Raw genomic sequence first — 18,160 nt, 5'->3', positions numbered from 1 at the left:
AAGGCAGGGGGAAAGGTCTCTGAACCCTGCGGTATTCGAGCATATTACAAGTGTGTGGCGGGTCCCAGAAATAGATCTGTATCCAACAGGGGGAACAGGAAAGTGGACATGTTCTGTGCACTAAACACAAGGGAAGAACCTTATGCTGTGGACCGGGCTAGTCTATGCCTTTCCTTCCATAATGATGATACAGTCGGTTCTGAGGAAAATCAGGGAAGATATGGGAAAGGTGATTTGAATAGTCCCCTTCTGGCTGAAAAGACCGTGGTTTTCATTGAGGCAGATGCCAATTTCAGAACCTTGGGTCTTTCAGGACCCGGATCTGCGCTCCCAGGGCCCATTCTATCACTTCCAGGTTCCAGGTCTTCATTTAACAGCCTGGAATTTGAGATGTCACTGTTGACAGGGAAGGTGTTTTCCCAAGGATTAATATCTACCCTTCTGAAAAGCAGGAAACCTGTAACCGCTAGGATATATTGAAGAACATGGAAGAAGTTTCTAACTAGCTGACTGGAGAAACTAGGTGGAGAAGTTCTAATAAGATCTATCCTAGAGTTTCTTCAAAAAGGGTTGGAGCTTGGGTTGTCTGCCAGTACTCTTAGTTTCAGGTTTCTGCCTTGGGGACGCTGTACCATTAAAATCTAGCAGTCAATAGTTGGATAATCCGGTTTATTAAATCCTGTCCTGGATTTTGACCAATCCTTACCTCTTTAAGTTTGGGGCTTCGGTTCACAAAATTAAGTTGGGGATTTGGTCTGGATTAATGAATCATAGAATGTTAGAGTTGGAAGGGACCTCCAGGGTCATCGTGTCCAACCCCCTGTTCAATGCAGGATTCAATAAACCTTCTCAGAAAAATGTATGTCCAGCCTCTGTTTGAAGACTTCCATTGAAGGAGAACGCGCCACCTCTTGTGGCAGCCTGTTACACTCATTGATCACCCTCACTGTCAAAAAATTTTTTCTATTATCTAATCTGTATGTTCTCCATTTCAATGTGCAAATGAAAATAAGGATGATCCCGCTACACCAGTGGTCCCCAACTTTTCTGACCTTGAGAGCCACATTCAGCTTAGAGGGTCGCAAGCCACATCCAGCTCCCACCCTCTTCAAAGTAGTGTCAACCAAAGCCCCCAATACAGGTATAATGATAACCAAAGCATTTCCACAGAAATCACTCCAAAGCAGTACACTGAGATCCAGGGGTTCCCGCAATACCCCCATTCAATATTCTCCCATCAAGGACTCCCAACACACTGTCACATCCAGCTTTGAGCACCTCCTCTAATAGTACTATCCTCCAGCGTACCATACCTAAAGCATCTCTAAACTCCTAAGACCAATATATGTGCATCCAGATCTGCACTTCTGTGCAGGGCTACTCACAAAATTCACCATTTTGAGATGTACTCTTCATAACTGTTTGCTAGACCTGGACCTAATCCGCCAAGCTGGCAGACAGTCGCCAGCCACAATTCATGGGACCACGAGCCACATGTGGCTCCCAAGGTACAGATTGGGGACCCCTGCTCTACACTGTGACATCACTTCAGATATTTGCAGACAGCTATTAAGTCTCCTGTTATCTTTCTGAAAGCTAAACATTCCCAGATTCTTTAACCGCTCATCATAGGGCATACTTCGCAGTCCGCTCATCATCCTGGTAGCTCTTTTCTGAATTTGCTCCAGTTTTTCAATGTCTTTTTTAAATTGTGGTGCTTGAAACTGGACACAGGAGTAGAGGGGGATAATTACTTGACATGATCTAGAGCCTATGCTTCTCTTAATACATCCTAGAACTGTTTGCCGTTTTTGCTGCTGCATTACGCTGTTGACTCGTGTGCAGTCTGTGACCTGTTAGTATACCCAAGCCTTTTTCACATGTGCGGTTGCTTAGTTCTATTCTTCCCATTCTTTAGATGTAATTTTCATTTTTCTTGCCCAGATGTAAAATCTTGTATTTCTCCTTGTTAAATACCATTCTACTAGTCGCAGCCCATTGTTCAAGCTTATCTAGATCTTTCTGAATCCTTTCTCTGTCTTCTCTAGTGTTAGCTATCCCTCCTAGGTTTGCATCGTCTGCAAATTTGATTAGTTTACATTCAGTTCCCTTATCTAGATCATTTATAACAATGTTGAACAACACTGGGGTCAGGACAGAGCCTTGTGGTACCCCCACTTGAAACACAAACACTCTTCCAATTGGATGTGCAACCATTTATTACCACTCTGAGTACGATCACTGAGCCAGTTATGAATCCACCTAACCGCAGCCTTGTCCATCTAATACTTTTTTAATAAGGATAATATGAGATACTTTATCAAATGCTTTGCTGAAGTCGATATATAATATATCTACTGCGTTTCCCTGATCCACCCAGTTAGTAATTCCATCATAGAAGGAAATTAGATTAGTCTGGTATGATTTGTTTGCTACAAACCCATGCTGGCTCTGGTTAATTACTGTATTCTTATCCAAGTACTTGCATACATGTTGTTTAATAATTTGTTCAAAGATCTTTCATGGTATAGAAGTAAAGCACACAGTGCTGTAATTTCCTGGCTCCATCTTCTTTCCTTTTTTGAAGATGGGGACAACATTTGCACTTCTCTAATCTTCTGGGAGTTCTCCTGTCCTCCAGGATTTTTCATAGAATCTGGCTAGTGGTTCTGGGATTTCCTCTGCTAACTTTTTCAGTACCCTAGGATGTAATTAATCTGGACCAGGAGATGTAAATTAATTTTAATTAGCTAAGTGTCCCCTCACTATCTCTCTATGGATAGAGTGGATTCTTTAATTCCTTCGATAGCACCGTGAAGCTCAGTTGATGTTACCATTGCTTTCTTTTTGAACACAAATGCAAAATAGGAATTTAAAATTATCCTGAAAATTGTTCCTCTAATGCTGTTTTGAAGTTAGAGTGGTCACACCAAATATTGATTTGACTGGGATTTCTCTTTTGTTTATATATTAATTTTTCTGTTTTATATGTATATTTAAAAAATATATTTTCCAGGGGTTTTTTTTTTCCATATGAAGTCAATCAACAATATCCTTGACCTCACCATCAGCAGCTAAGAAAATGTCCTTCCTTCCTCTAAATTACCACTTACTTTGAAAGAGTATTTAAAGAGAGGGAGAGTATTAAAGGGAACCTGACACCTGATACATGCCCAATCCATGGCCAGTATTATCAGGTACTGGATGTATTATGTTTTGCAGGCATCTTTGACCTTGAAACGCTCAAAATGTTTCAAAGGAGAACCTACTTTAATAGCCGCTGAGGACCAAGCCGCACTGGAGACTAGTCAGATAGGCGGGTCGGCGGCGTTCCCCCACACTCTGCCCTGGATTGACAGTTCTCCGCCTATACGCACATATAGTCATGTGCAGTTGCAAAACAGGTACAACCCTTGCCATAGGCTTTTTACTCTGTTTGCAAGCTCATTGTTTTACTCACAATAATGTAACAGAAGTATGGCCACATGGGACCCCAATGTTTGTCACAAACGGATATCTGTAAAACTGTTTTAATCTTTTCTTCCATCTTAACTATTCACATTCAATTAGTATTGTGTGTGTGTGTGTGTGTGTGTGTGTGTGTGTGTGTGTGTATATATATATATATATATATAGTATATAATACTGAAAGTGGTAGAGCTGTTTTCGATATTACTCCCATTAGTCACATAATATATCATGTAATCAATTGACATTCTTTACTATCACAGCTGATGGATCTTGGTTTTACCAAAATGTAATTGTTCTACATTTTACAATGTAAGATTGCTTTGAAGGAAACCTGTCATGTCTGATAAGGCTTTTGACCTGCAGATATAGGGTTAATAGCGTTATGAAGGTGCCCGGCTGCAGTACGGAAAGTGCAGCACTTGGGAGAAAATGTTCTATCTCCTGGAAGCCATCGGCTATCCCGGCGTGCTGGGGCGGCTACAGTCATCGTTCACAGCACTACCCCGAAAGTGATTGACAGCCAACTGTGCAGTGCATCGGTCATTAATCATAAAATTATCACCATAATAATAAAACCTAATGGTATGATGAATTCAAATTCTGGGTTTGGCTACTTTTAATTAGAAAACCTTAACAGATCTTTTTCCACAATACTCTAGATCATTGATTATTGTTACTTCCAGGTTTTATGGAGATATTTTAAAGCACCACTCAAGCGTTTTTTTATTATTGCAGCTCTGAAGTGGCGTCCCTAATGTAAGTTCCCTGCCCCTAGTATAATACTCACCAGCCGCTGTCTTCATCTGTTATCAGCACTAGAGTTGAGCGAATTTGTTGGGGTTCCCTCTTATTCGACAAGCTATAGCGCTTAACGAATAAGCTGCAGAGGGAACCCGCAGTTTCACCACTGTGCCACAGTCACAGCACATGCACGTAGGGCCTGTTTGTTGAGCTCTCTATGCATGTGCTGTGACTGTGACACAGCCGCGACACATGCAGCTGTGGCGCACGGTCTAGGGAGCCGGTTTCCCTCTGCAGTTTATTCGGTAAGCGCTATAGCTTGCCGAATAAGAGACAACCCGAAACAAATTCGCTCAAATCTCATGAGCACCGCTACAGTCGGTCTTTAGTTTGTGCCTATTGGATCGCTCCACTGTTTGCTGGTTAATCTAGAAGTCACAACTCAATGTAAGTCTGTGAGAGTCAGAACGAGACTCTCCTAGGCTTGCATTGAGAGCTTGTAACCATTAACCTTGACTTCAGGTCAGTCAGACGTTGGAGTCACAAATGGCGGCACTGGGAAGAGCTGAAGACAGCGGCTGATGAATATAAGACTACTTAGATTAGTAGCACCACTCCAGTGCTGAAATAGAAAAATATGCTGGCGTTTTGCTTTTAACAATAAAGATAAATGTGTTCACACAAAACTCTCAGGATTTAGGTAAGCTGGGATTACATGTCATGTTGTTTCTTTCAATATATGAAGAGGAAAAGTGTAAGTTTAGCAATCAGTGAAGCCTCATACTATGGCAGCCGTAGACTCCTACAGGACCATGATTTTCCTGACTCTGCCTCTTTTTTTTTCCTAAAGTTCATATGGAAACTTTTTAATTTGGATTCTGCGTTACCTCAAAAAAGCTGTGGCCTATTCCTGCTATACCTTACTACAGAGGGATTGCACCTAGAAAAGACTAAAGTAATGATAGTGTTCTGTACACTGCTGAAGACTAGTTGGAATATCCCTATTTGCTTATTAAAACTAGTTCTAGTCTGACCATCTTCTGACCACGATTTCCAGTGTTTTCACTTCCTGGAAATACCTACTTTAAAGGGAATCTGTCACCTCATTTTTGGCCTATGAGATGTGGCCACCGCCATTAGGGGCTTATGTACAGCATTCTATAATGCTGTAGATAAGCCCCCGATGTAACCTGAAAGATAAGAAAAACGACTTAGATTATGCTCACCCGGGGGTCCGGTCTTGTCCAATGCTGGGTGTCACAGTCCGGTGTGGCGCCTCCCATCTTCTAGCGATGACGTCCTCCTTCTGCCGTAGCTCCTGCACAGGCGTACTTTATCTGCCCTGTTGAGGACAGAGTAAAGTACTGCAGTGCGCAGGCGCTGGACCCCTCTGACCTTTCCCGGTGCTTGCGCACTGCAGTACTCTCCTCTGCCCTCAACAGCGCAGATATAGTATGCCTGCGCAGGAGCCGCGGCAGAAGTAAGAAGGAGGACGTAATCGCTTCTTATCTTTCAGGTTACATCGGGGGCTTATCTACAGCATTATAGAATGCTGTAGATAAGCCCTTGATGGCGGTGGCTGCATCTCATAGGCCAAAAATGAGGTGACAGATTCCCTTTAATTCCTCCTTCAAAGAAGCTTGGTGCAGGGAATGAGTAAAGCCTTTGTAATTCTTAGCACTGACTTATGGCAGAGATTAGTTACTTTTTTGCCTACTCCTAATCGAAGTGCTTAGGTAAGGATGAAATTGGTTTACCAGCTGCCAATACTGGTGTGTTCTGGAAAAACCCTTATCTGGTTCTAAGTAGCTCCATGACTGCTAGGCATTGCCTTTGAAATAATTCCTCAGGAAAGCAGCTGTTAAAAGAGAAGCAATGCTAGATAGACATAAACGGGAATTTATTTTAAGATAACAATGTGGATAATATGTAAAAAGGGGGTTTGAAAAATGCAAAATTTACTGTTAAAACGTATTAAAACCTTGGGAAAACCACAATTATATGACTGGGTAAGTTGAAAAAAATCAATGGATGGAGCATATAGTACAAGACTGTAAAACACAACCAAGACCTGACACATGTCATACGAACTATAATGAACCATAACAGAGCACATATTGATATGAAAGCAACAAAACATAGGTATATAATATACCCCATATCCTGGGAGATGTTACACTAGATGACAATGCATAGTAGGTATAAAACAGGAAGGAAATCTCATGTATGGTACAAAAAACAAGTCTTCGAGGAGTCGACTATGGAATGGACCGGAGTATAATCATTGGATGATGGAGTTGGCTTCATCAGTATTATTTATAATGGACAATTTGAGCCTTTTGTTTGCAAATATTCAAATAGAATAAGTTCCTTATAGCAAATCTACTTCTCTTCTCCCAGGTCACGTTACCACCTGAAAACTGAATTTCAATTGTAAACCATTTCTCTCATACTGTGAAGCCCGTATTGCTAAGTATGAAAATGATTGTACCCCTTCCATCCAATCACTGACTGTAGTATGACTCCAAAATAATTGCTGTATAATAAAAAAAATACATATTATAGTAACTGGTCACAGTGTGCAGAGCCACCGAGGTGTAGATCTGGTATTGTCAGTGATAAATAGTGGTTGTGAATTGATAAAAGAGCCAAATAGTCATAAAGTGCTGAAACATTTATGATGCCTCCATGTATAAGATTACCTCTAATATTTGGCATTGAACGGTCTTTGGGACACATGGTTTTTAGTCTTCTAGTACTGGTCATCGAGTCTTTGGTATGGCCGGACGATACATAGGTAAAAATAAACTCCCATAATAGGGTCTTGGAGCACTGATTCTAGATGTAAGTCACACAGCCTGTGTTTTTATCGTGTAACCTGCTTCTTCATCCTTCTTCCTATATGCATTTCGAGCCAGTATCGACAACAAAAACGTCTCTATAATTAGCAGATGGTTATGCATCACTGTAAAAAAACAAAAATAACTATATTAGATATTCGGAAATACATTAAGAACTTGGCATCTCTAAGGAATGGTCAAACCAAACCAGTTGTGAGTTGCCAGACCTCTATTTGTATAAATTGCTAAAGGCTAAATTATTGGAACCCATATTTAACCCCTTAGTGACCAAGATAATTTTGACCTTCATGACCGGGCCAAAATTTTAAATTCTAACCACTGTCACTTTATGAGGTAATAACCCTGGAACGCTTCAACGGATCCCACTGATTCTGAGATTGTTTCATGGCATATTGTACTTCATGTTAGTGGTAAAATGTCTTTGATATGACCTGTGTTTATTTGTGAAAATATTGCAATTTTGATGAAAATTTTGATAAAAATAGCAATTTTCAAACCTTCAATCTTTTTTCCTTACACCAATTAGTCATGTTGTACAAAATAATGAATAAATAACACTTCCCACATGTCTACTTTACATCTGCATCATTTTTCAAACATCTTTTTATTTTGTTAGGATGTTAGAGGGGATAAAAGTTTAGCAGCAATATCTTATTTTCTCAACATATTTACAAAGCCTGTTTCTTAAATGACCTAATCAGATTTCAATGGACCTGGAGGGGCCTAGATACTGGAAACTCCCCAAAAGTGATACCACTTTAAAAACCGCACCCTTCAAATACTTCTAAACTGTTGTCAGTTGAAATGTTTGAACCCTTCACGTGCTGCACAGGAATTAATGCAAAGTGAATGAACAAAAATAAATAAACTTTAACCTCTAAAATGTTGGCTTAGCCTCAATCTTTTCACTTTTGCAAGGCGTAACACCAAAAGTGGACCCCACAGTTTGTTACCAACTTTCTTTTGAGCGCAGCGATACTCCACATGGTCAGAAACCTGTTTGGACAAACGGCAGGGATTGGAGCAGAAGGAACACAATTTGAATTTTGAAGCACAAATTGGCGGAAATAGATTGCTGACGCCATGTCGCATTTGCAGGTCCCCAAAGGTGCATAAACAGCAGAAACCCCACAGAAATTACCCATTTTGGAAACTACACCCCTCAAGGATTTGATCCAGGGGTATAGTGAAGATTTTGAACCCACAGGTACGACACAGAATTTGATAACATTAGGTCATCATGTTGAATATGTCGTCATTAGCGTTGAGCTTAAGTGCTCGCTACTCGAGTTTACCTAGGGTGCTTGGGTATGCACTCGGGTGCTTAAGTGACATGCTCGAGTCTCCGCCCTGCATGTTTTGCAGCTGTTAGACACCCAAAAAAAACCTGCATGGGTTTCCTGTGTTTCGCAGGCAGTCCCTGCATATTTTTTGGGTGTCTAACAGCGGCAAAACATGCAGGGTGGAGACTCGAGCATGTCAGTCGAGCACCCACACTACTCTGTGCATACCCGAGTACCAGTTGCAAACTTGACTAGCGAGCGCTTGCGCTCAGCGCTAATCGTCATCATATTATAATTTTTATTTTATTTTTTTTACTTTTGAATAAACCTTAAATCCAAACCTAACCCTAATTATAAAGTATGAAAGAAATCAAAATTATAAAATAGCAAAAATGTAATGTGACTAAGGGGATGACAAAGGGATGATTTACTAATTATTGGGCTATTGATCACTGTGATAGGGTCTATCATAGTGATCAAAATTCTGGGACCAATAGGAAAATTCCCTGCTGTTGCCGGGTGCCAACCGGCAAATCTCAGCTGGGGCACTAGGCATGTGCCCGCAATTTGTTTTTTTTAATGAAGAGGAGGCGGAGGGCTGGGGGGACAGAATAGGAGGAAGCATTGATAGCGAAACGCGCGTCGGTGTTAAGGAGTTTGAGCGGGCCACTTGGCATGTACATGTGCAAAAAGTTGGGAGCAGGTTATATGGATTTTGTGAGATAAAAAGTGTTTTCTATATATCTGTTGGCTAGATGCGACATGGTTCGGTATATGTGAAGCACACGGCAGTATTTGCAGCTGTTTAAGTGCGCTCGTTTTCCTATGTGTAAAGCATGCACTTCATTTAGCTATGCGGTTTACTGCAATGTCAAGTTTTTGTACTGGAGCGCTAATTTTTAGTGCATGTTATATAAAATATAATTTTGTGAGGCCATGTGGCGTGTTGCAATATAACTAAAAAAAAAGGTGAGCACTAAATAAGGATTTTTTTTCTAATGAGCACACATATAAAATAAAATGAGGAGAATTTTCTCTGGTAAATTGTGTTAATAATTTCAGCTTAATAGTGCGCCTTTTATTCATGTGCAAAATTATGCAATTGCAGTTAGTGAGACCCTGCGGTTTTTTTGTAATATCATACTTTTATATTAAAGCGTCAATTTAACTATTTAGTGTTATGTAAATTATATCTTATGAGGCCGTGGGGTTGTTTATTTTATAACAATTCTCTTTGAGCGCTAAAAGGAAACATCCCTAATATCATGACTTTATATATTAAATTCTGACAGATACTGTATATACTTACTAAAATATGTTAATCATTATTTTTCCCATGTTTCCTAACTTGTGCAAATGCTAAACTCTGATTTTTCTATGGTATGAGGCATCTTGTTTGATTAAATGTCTATATGTTGTTGAAATAAAATTTGTATTTTAATTAATTAGTGTTTCTATCACACTTTTTTGATCTGGATGTAGTTTAATTTCTACAAGGATCAGTATGCTCTATTGATATTTAAAGTGTTGCCCACTCCTCATTGAAGGAAATGGGTTGGGGTAGTGTGCTTCTCTAATCTGAGAGCAGTGTAATGTAGGGGGAGGTACCCTGATTCCAGTGATGTGTCATGTACATGGCTGCTTCCTGTAGTTTTAATAACTTCAGTGTTTTATCAGCAGGAGATTCACTAGAGGACTAGTATATCTGCTGCCCAGTAGTCCTCCATATTCATGACTCTGTGTAACCCTGCCCCCACCACTTATTGGTAGCGCTCTGTCTCTGCTCTGTGTGCACAGAAAGCTGTCTATCAGATATGAATGAGTTATACAGAGATCAGCATTCAGAGACCTCTTTACTTGCAATTATTTTATCAAAACTGGAGCAGGCAGCCCAGTAAGTGATAAGTCATTGGAATCAGGATCTCTGTATCTACAATATTCTCCTTTCATAAACAAAAGCCTGTTGACAGATTCCCTTTAAAGGGAACCTGTCATGAATCATTATAAAATGGCTGTACAATTGCAGACAGGTATGTGTTACGCTGAAACACTGGGTTGCTTTAGAGAAAAGATAGTTTAAAAAGCTATTTGAGTAATGAATGGGTCTGTGCATATGTTAGTGTGTTTACACGGACCAAGCAAAACTTTGCCGACATGTCAATTTTTTACCAGCAGCAAGGACCAGAAAATGTCCTGCATACAGACATACATGCTGATGATACACAGATCAAATACGTGTGTCATCAGTGTGACACGTACCTGTGCCTGCAAAATGCTGTATATTTAGTGCTGTTCCCAGGCGTCGGTTGCTGAATCCTTATGTCACCATTGTCGCCTGGCCTCCCTGTGATCAGTGAGACCAGTTGAGGGTTGATAGTTGGTGAGGTGATAGTTGTAGTCAGCAGCCATGGCTACCGTCTTAAATAAATATTTGTTTTTTTAAATGATATGGGGTCCCCCATCACTTTTCTAACTATCTGAGGGAAAGCTGACAGCTGGGAACTGATGTTAATATTCTGGGAAGGGGCCAATAGCCATAAGGGTTCCCGGGCTATTAATAACAGCTCACAGCTGTTTGCTTAGCCTTTACTTTTTAGTAAAATGAGAACCACCACCCCCCCAAAAAAAAAAGCTGCGGGCTGATATTAATAGCCTGGGAACGGGCCATGGATATTGCCCCCTCTCTGACTAAGAACATGAGCATTCTTCCCACTTGCCATGGTGCTATGACAAGTGGACTAATAATTGTGGAGTTGATGTCAGCTCTTTGATGGCTGCTGACATTAAGCCCAGGGGTTAGTAATGGAGAGGTGTCGATCAGACATCTCCACTACTAACCCCATAGTCAAATTTAATAAAGACATATAGTAAAGTAATTTAATTGAGAAAAAAATCCCCAACCCTCTTTTACCCATTTATTATTTTCAAAATTAAAAAACAAGAAAAATCTTTTAGGGCAAGTGGGATGAGCGGAGGCTAATCGCCAGAATGGTGCATCTAATGAATGTGTCATTTCTGGGGCGGCTGATGTTCTTAGTCTGGGAGGGGGCCAATATCCACATCACCTTCCCAGAGTATTAATATCAGCCTGCAGCTATCTGTTTAGCCTTAGCGTGTTAGTAATATTTGTGGGACACCATGTAATTTTTTTTGGGGGGTTCTCCTTTTACTCAAAGGCTATGAGCTGTTATTGTTAGTTTGGGAAGCTTTATGGCTATTGGCCCCTTCCCAGAATATTAACATCAGCTTGCAGCCATCAGTTTTAACTCAGCTGGTTAAATGATTGTGGACCGCACACCATTTAAAAAAAAATGTATTTATTAAATACGTGCTAGACAAAAATGGCGACCGCTGACTACAACTATCATCAGACTCGCCTGGTCTCACTGATTGCAGGGAGACCATGCAACAATGATGACAGTTGTAGTGAGCGCTATACACAAACGGCAGCTGCTGTCTACAACTGTCATCAGATTTGCATGGTCTCGCTGATCGCAGGAAGACCAGTCAACAATGATGACTGGATTTTGCACCCGGCAGATGGGAACAGCCCTAAATATATGGCTACGGCTTTTACCAGGCGCTGGAACATGTAATACTGATGCGGTACACGGACAGCACCGGTTCTGATTGTACAGTACCGGAAATAGGATGTGTGAAAGAGCCCTAATATAGGAGAGACTTGACTAGTCAAGTGCATTTCCTGGCCCGCTACATTTGATTAAGAGGTTTCTCCTATGTGTGTACACAGAGAGATGTGTAAATTAACTGGAGCAAGGTGGGGAGAAACCACCTTAGGGCAACATTGGACTAATCAGATCTCTCCCTATAATCCCTAGTCTCTAAGCAGCTTCTCAAGCTATGTTTCCTTGAAATATTGGCATATATCAGAGTAAATCATACATGGTTGCAACCACGAAGCTAGGCTCTGATTCGTGCTTAATACTAGAGAGGTAGAGGTAGCCAACTCACCATTGCTGAATGATATTCACTGGACTTGAGACCACACTTCTTTTCTGGCACAACTTTCAAGACTTCAAGAACAAATATAGGTCTGGCTAAACAGGTGTATATTAAAAATCTGCCATGCTTTAAATTATAATTGGTTAAAAAGGTAACAAATCTAAAGAAAAATCTGATTCACCATCACGTTTTTGGCACATTATGTGCTCTTGCTTATGGTGTGTGCCATGATTGGTACATAATATGCCAATAATGTGTTGCTGGTACAGATTTTTCAGTGAATTTGCTGTTATTTTATTTTAGTCATTTAGAAATAAGCAATTGAAGATTTTTAGTATACACCTGTTGAGTCTGACCTTTTTTTTTTTTTTTTGTTTGATTCATGTTGCCCATGGTTCAGGCAGCATGAATCCAATGGTTCTGTTTAAAATAATTGACATTCTTCACATTTTAGACTTGATTCAGTGTGAAGTACAAGTAATAATTACAAAACTTTCAGATTGTTACAATTTAGCGCATCTGCAGTGGATTTTTCTACATTTTAAGGGCTTGACCCGCGTATATTTGGACAGTGTGTTCAACTGTATACTGACTATAACCTATTTACTTGTGCATATATAATTGATCTTTTATGCAGACCTATGGTCCATGTGGAAAACTTTTTACAGACCAGAAGAGTGCATATCAATTGTACAGTCGAATCCATGGAGCTGTGCACGGAGCACCAGTCATATCCACTGGCACGGTTTTAGTACAACCATGTGAATCTAGTCCAAATGTGTGGAAACTATTAACACAAAGACACTTTTTATACATGTGCTCCACTATGTATCCTGTTCCAGATGTCATATGCTACTTTCGTAACTTGTTTGACCAAGTAACGGTGTAAAACAAATACCCTCCAGTGAGACCATTAATGGAAGCTGTACTTACTGTCTAATGCCTGCAGACATGGGTAAATAGTATGACTAATGTTTGCTTTATATATAAACCTTGAAACTTTCAAATGCATTGTTATATATTCATATAATAAAACATACAATACTATAAAATGTGTATACACTTTTCTTTTTATAACTAACATTTAAGTGTAAGGCCGGGGTCACACTAACCAACGCAAAATACAGTCCGTAGTTTACAGGCATAATACGGATGAATGACCCCTAAATAGTGCTCCGTATGTCATCCGTAAGCAAGGTGTGGTCGTGTATTTTGCACATGTAAGCATCCATATGCTGAGATTTTCTCGCCGGCTTGCAAAATGGACATGAGCCCTATGACAGGTTTTATAACACAAAGGAAAGAATAGATATAGACACATAGAATACATATATATATATATATACACGTCATTGAGACACATATATATATTTATATTTCACAGAGTTCTTCATAGCAGAATAGCCGCTAATTCAATTGCCGGCTTTTGTCAAATCATTCCCCAACCCGACATGAAATGACACATGGTTTACATACAGTAAACCATTTCATTTCATGTTTTTTTTTGTGTGTCTTTCATTAGTAATTAGATGAGGGTTGAGGTGTAAAATTTGGGAGGTGTAGGTGTTAATTTAAGGGGTTAATTCGTTGTAAAAAAAAATGTGTGGGCTCCAGCGGTAATTTGTCAATGCGGAGCCCACAGATTTTTTTTTACAAAGAATTAACCCCTTAAATTAACACCTACACCTCCCAAATTTTACACCTCAACCCTCATCTAATTACTAATGAAAGACACACAAAAAAAAACATGAAATGAAATGGTTTACTGTATGTAAACCATGTGTCATTTCATGTCGGGTTGGGGAATGATTTGACAAAAGCCGGCAATTGAATTAGCGGCTATTCTGCTATGAAGAACTCTGTGAAATATAAATATATATATATATGTGTCTCAATGACATGTATATATATATATATATATATATATATATATATATATGTATTCTATGTGTCTATATCTATTCTTTCGTTTCTTTATTAAAACTGTCAGTGTGAGTTTACTGTATAGTACTGAATTGCCGGCTTTTCTAAAGGACACTGGGTGCGTATTTCTCGCAAGCCACATGTGTGGTCCATGTGTAATGCGTATTTTTAGCGCACCCATAGACTTGCATTGGCGTACTACGGGCGTAGTACGCTGACAATCGCAGCATGCTGCGATTGGCATGGACCGTAGAATACAGACGAGAAATATACGGCTGATGGGAGCTGCCCCATAGAGAATAATTTGTCCGTGTGTAATGCGTGCTTTTTACGCCTCTCACTCGTCCGTATTCCTCTCTAGTGTGGCACCGGCCTAAGGTGAAAGTACAGTACATTCAGGTAACTTTCAGAAAAGCTTTCTAGTGTGTGTAAGGCCGGGTTCACATTTCGTTTTAGCAGTCCGTTAGACAGACTGCATTGCACCGCGGTGTAACGCAGTCCGTTAACGCTGCCATTGCCCTCCATTGTCGGGCGCATCGCGACGCATACCGTAAAGCAGAACGCGTTCATGATGTGCCATCATTCAGTGACAGAGCCTCGGACACGGGCTGCAGCGTCTGAGGCTCCGTCACCGCTAGCACAGATGACACATCTGCGCTAGCGGGTATAGCATAACGTGATCGTGTTATGCTATAGCAACGCATAGCGTTGACGGGCTGGTTAAACGTAATGTGAACCTGGCCTTAGTGAGGAATTGCACTATTTCTAGCCATTATGTAATGTGCATCCTGCATTTTTCCAGTTTTCTACTCTACAAGCTCTAGCTCTTAACTTGTAATCAACTCTGAGCTGATGGGATAAGAGACTAGCTGCAATAACAGGAAAGACGAAAGAGGGTTGTTTCCATCACATCCTTCCAGGTAAAAAAATAATTTTCATTTAATTAGGTTAAAAATGGCTAAAACACAAACCTGTTTTAACCATTTTTAACCCAATTAAATAAAAATTATTTTTATTCTTGGATGAATCTGCCGGAAATAACCCCCTTTCGTCTTTTCTATGTTGGTTGAAATCACCAGCAGACATGGCACCCATTGGTCAACTCCATATGCAACAGAATTTCATTAATCTCCAGCGTGCTCAGCTCCTTCCTCTCTCCCTCAATCCTTGACTAGCTGCTATAATGTGTCCCATTTAGAGCGCACAACATAAAGAGGTTCCTGCTTTTCACTCTTTAACACACAGAAAGGAACATCAGCATGGACAAAATTACACAGCTGGGCTGAGCAGTGTAGACCTGAATCCAGCTCTTGGTTTGAGATAAAAAGACATTTTAGAAAGCTCATCACGATATTTCTGTTTCTGCTCTTGTTTGTATTCTTCTCTGCTTTTCCCTCCTCCTGCCCTCAAGAGTATAGTAGAAGGTGTAACCTGACACTTCACAGGGCTGGCAGTCTGACTTGTCCTTAAACAAGACAAAGTTGACCTATTTTTTTCAAAGTGGATGGTGAATGGAGAAAAAGAGCAAAAAAACTGGAGAAAGGAGCAGAATGTTCGAAGACAGATGAGGGCAAATTCAGTCCCTATGCTGGTCAGGTGCAGACCGGAAGGGCCAAAGGTATTTATGCAATGGCATCCCATACAATGCAACTGCCCTCTGCTCTGCATCTCACTTTCATTGGTATCCGTATCCTAGGGATACAGATTCCAATGAAATAATCGATGGAACAGGGAGCAGATGGCTCCCTCTTCCATCATTGAATCAATGCATTTGAGAGCATAGCAAGTGCGATGATGTTGCTATATTGTGCTAACTGTGCCTCAGTACACATTGCAGACTAAAACTGAGGGGGAATGGTGTAAGGCGAGTATCTTTTTTTTAAAAAAAATTTACACCTTACTGCCCATGCAGACAGCTTCTTTTTGAAGTAAAGGACCCTTTCAGTGCCAACGAGGATGTCTATTGTGCATAGACAGTTTTATAGATTGGACAGGTAATTAAGACAGGAAAGTTCTTTTTAGAGGGTTGGATAACAAAAGGCTACATGTGTTTATACATAGATAGAAAAGTGGAAGAGGCTTTTGTCCCCAGGAAATACATCCTGAATTGAAATGACATTTAGGGTCTCTCCGGGGAAATGTTATACATTTACCATAGACTTGGTGTCACCGGTAGAAAATTATGAATATTGGGGCTTGAATAGATCCGATAGTGATGGGACATACATTTTCGACTTCAGGGCAAATCGGGGAAGAAAATGCATGTTTTCTCATAACTGTAACACCTGCCTATAAACCCCAAATCAATAGTGGCCAGATAACTGACACCAGCTTTGTCATGTTTACTATCTGTGGAAATGTAAAATCCCAATTAAAAAATATTGCAGCGATCTCAAACTTCTGCATCATCAGGAGTGAAAATATCACATAAGTTGGGAATGTCATAAAATCCTAAAATGAGAAAATGGAAAACGGTCTTAGAAGCGCAGGAAAGAGACTCAGACGAGAGATGGGGTTAAAGCACAACGCGTTTCGACGGAGGATCCGTCTTCATCATGTGGGTGATCCACCTGATGAAGACGGATCCTCCGTCGAAACGCGTTGTGCTTTAACCCCATCTCTCGTCTGAGTCTCTTTCCTGCGCTCCTAAGACCGTTTTCCATTTTCTCATTGCTCCTATCCTCCATCGGAGGTTTTCGGCTGGAGCTGCGGTGGATACCTGACATTCTAATTTGCCCCTGGGTTGCTTCATAAGTGCTCCTCTATGACCGCTCATTACTGACTCTAATAAAATCCTAAAAGGCTGAGAACATTCCACAACCTGGCACACGTGAAGTAGTCAAGGGTGGTGTGTGGGTGTAACTCAGGTTGTAACTGCTGATAAAAGGTTAAGACAAATTATGATCTGTGTTCCTGTAGAGCGATATACATCGGTGTATGCATGAATCCCATTCACTGAACAACTCCAATTGAAGTGCTTTCCTTCAAAAAAACGGAATCATCTCTGTGATCAGTCTAGTAAGTTCTTTTGTTAATCCTGTTTTATTTTATGTAATTTTATATGCTGTATTGTTTTGTACCCTTTATAAAAAAAATATACAAAAGATTTTACAAACAATGTCTATTGTTCTGGATTAAATAAAAAATGTACCGTAATAGTTTTGTTCCTTTTGTTTTGTAAACTGCACTCTGAAGCTGTACGCTACCAAATCCACGCCTTCAATCAGCCTGTATAAATGACTGGTGGTGACAGCGAGTAATTCTGGGGTTATCATGGAGCTAGCAGCGAAGGTACCGGGGATTATATACACATATTCCATGTGTTAGAATCGGAAGTATATATACCATATGCTCCCTGTTAGTTTCCAGATAGCTGGCCTATTAGTGGAAACAGCCTGCAGCCTCCTCCATTAATCATCGGCCAATCACGTAATTCTCCAGATGACAGAGGGGCAGCAAAGAGCTGTTTGCTCCAAAGATAACAGCGATGGGTTCAGTTACAACCTCCTACCTGTGATTATGAGTATTGAGTTACACTGCTTGGACTCAGTAATGCCTCAGCTGTCTTCCAAAAATTTGTGAATCACATCTTCTGGGATCTTCTCTATTCCTGCGTAGGGGTTTATCTGGATGATAGCCTGGTCTTCTCTCCAGATCTGACCTCTCATAGGATGAACGTTTACCAAGTCTGGCAGAGACTTAGGGAGAATAGCCTGTATGTCAAGTTCGAAAAATGCATCCTCTTTGCCTTTCTTAGGATATATAATCTTGGACACGGGTTTGAGGATAGACCCAGAGAAGCTGTCTTTCATCTGCAAGTAGCCACGTCCTGCGGGCGTTAAGGCCATCCAGCCTTTCCTAGGATTGCTAATTATTTTTGACAACTTATTGTTTGGCGTCGGATTCCTGTAGCTACAC

At 40.4% G+C, this 18,160-nt stretch overlaps 1 protein-coding gene across 3 annotated transcripts in view; it reads right to left on the bottom strand.

Annotated features, from left to right (window-relative positions):
• Positions 1-6,095: 6,095 nt before the first annotated feature.
• SLC51A (solute carrier family 51 member A) overlaps positions 6,096-18,160 on the bottom strand; it is a 102,120-nt gene continuing 90,055 nt past the window's right edge. For all 3 annotated transcript variants that reach the window (XM_073589370.1, XM_073589371.1, XM_073589369.1), the window contains one exon: positions 6,096-7,177. In XM_073589370.1, the coding sequence (XP_073445471.1) occupies positions 7,062-7,177 (116 nt within the window). In that variant the 3' untranslated portion in view covers positions 6,096-7,061. The remainder of the gene's footprint in view (positions 7,178-18,160) is intronic.

This window comes from Dendrobates tinctorius, unplaced genomic scaffold (assembly GCF_039654945.1).
Source record: "Dendrobates tinctorius isolate UK_male_01 unplaced genomic scaffold, ASM3965494v1 ptg000107l, whole genome shotgun sequence".
Lineage (NCBI taxonomy): Eukaryota > Metazoa > Chordata > Amphibia > Anura > Dendrobatidae > Dendrobates > Dendrobates tinctorius.
This window is presented reverse-complemented; position numbering and strand designations above follow the sequence as displayed.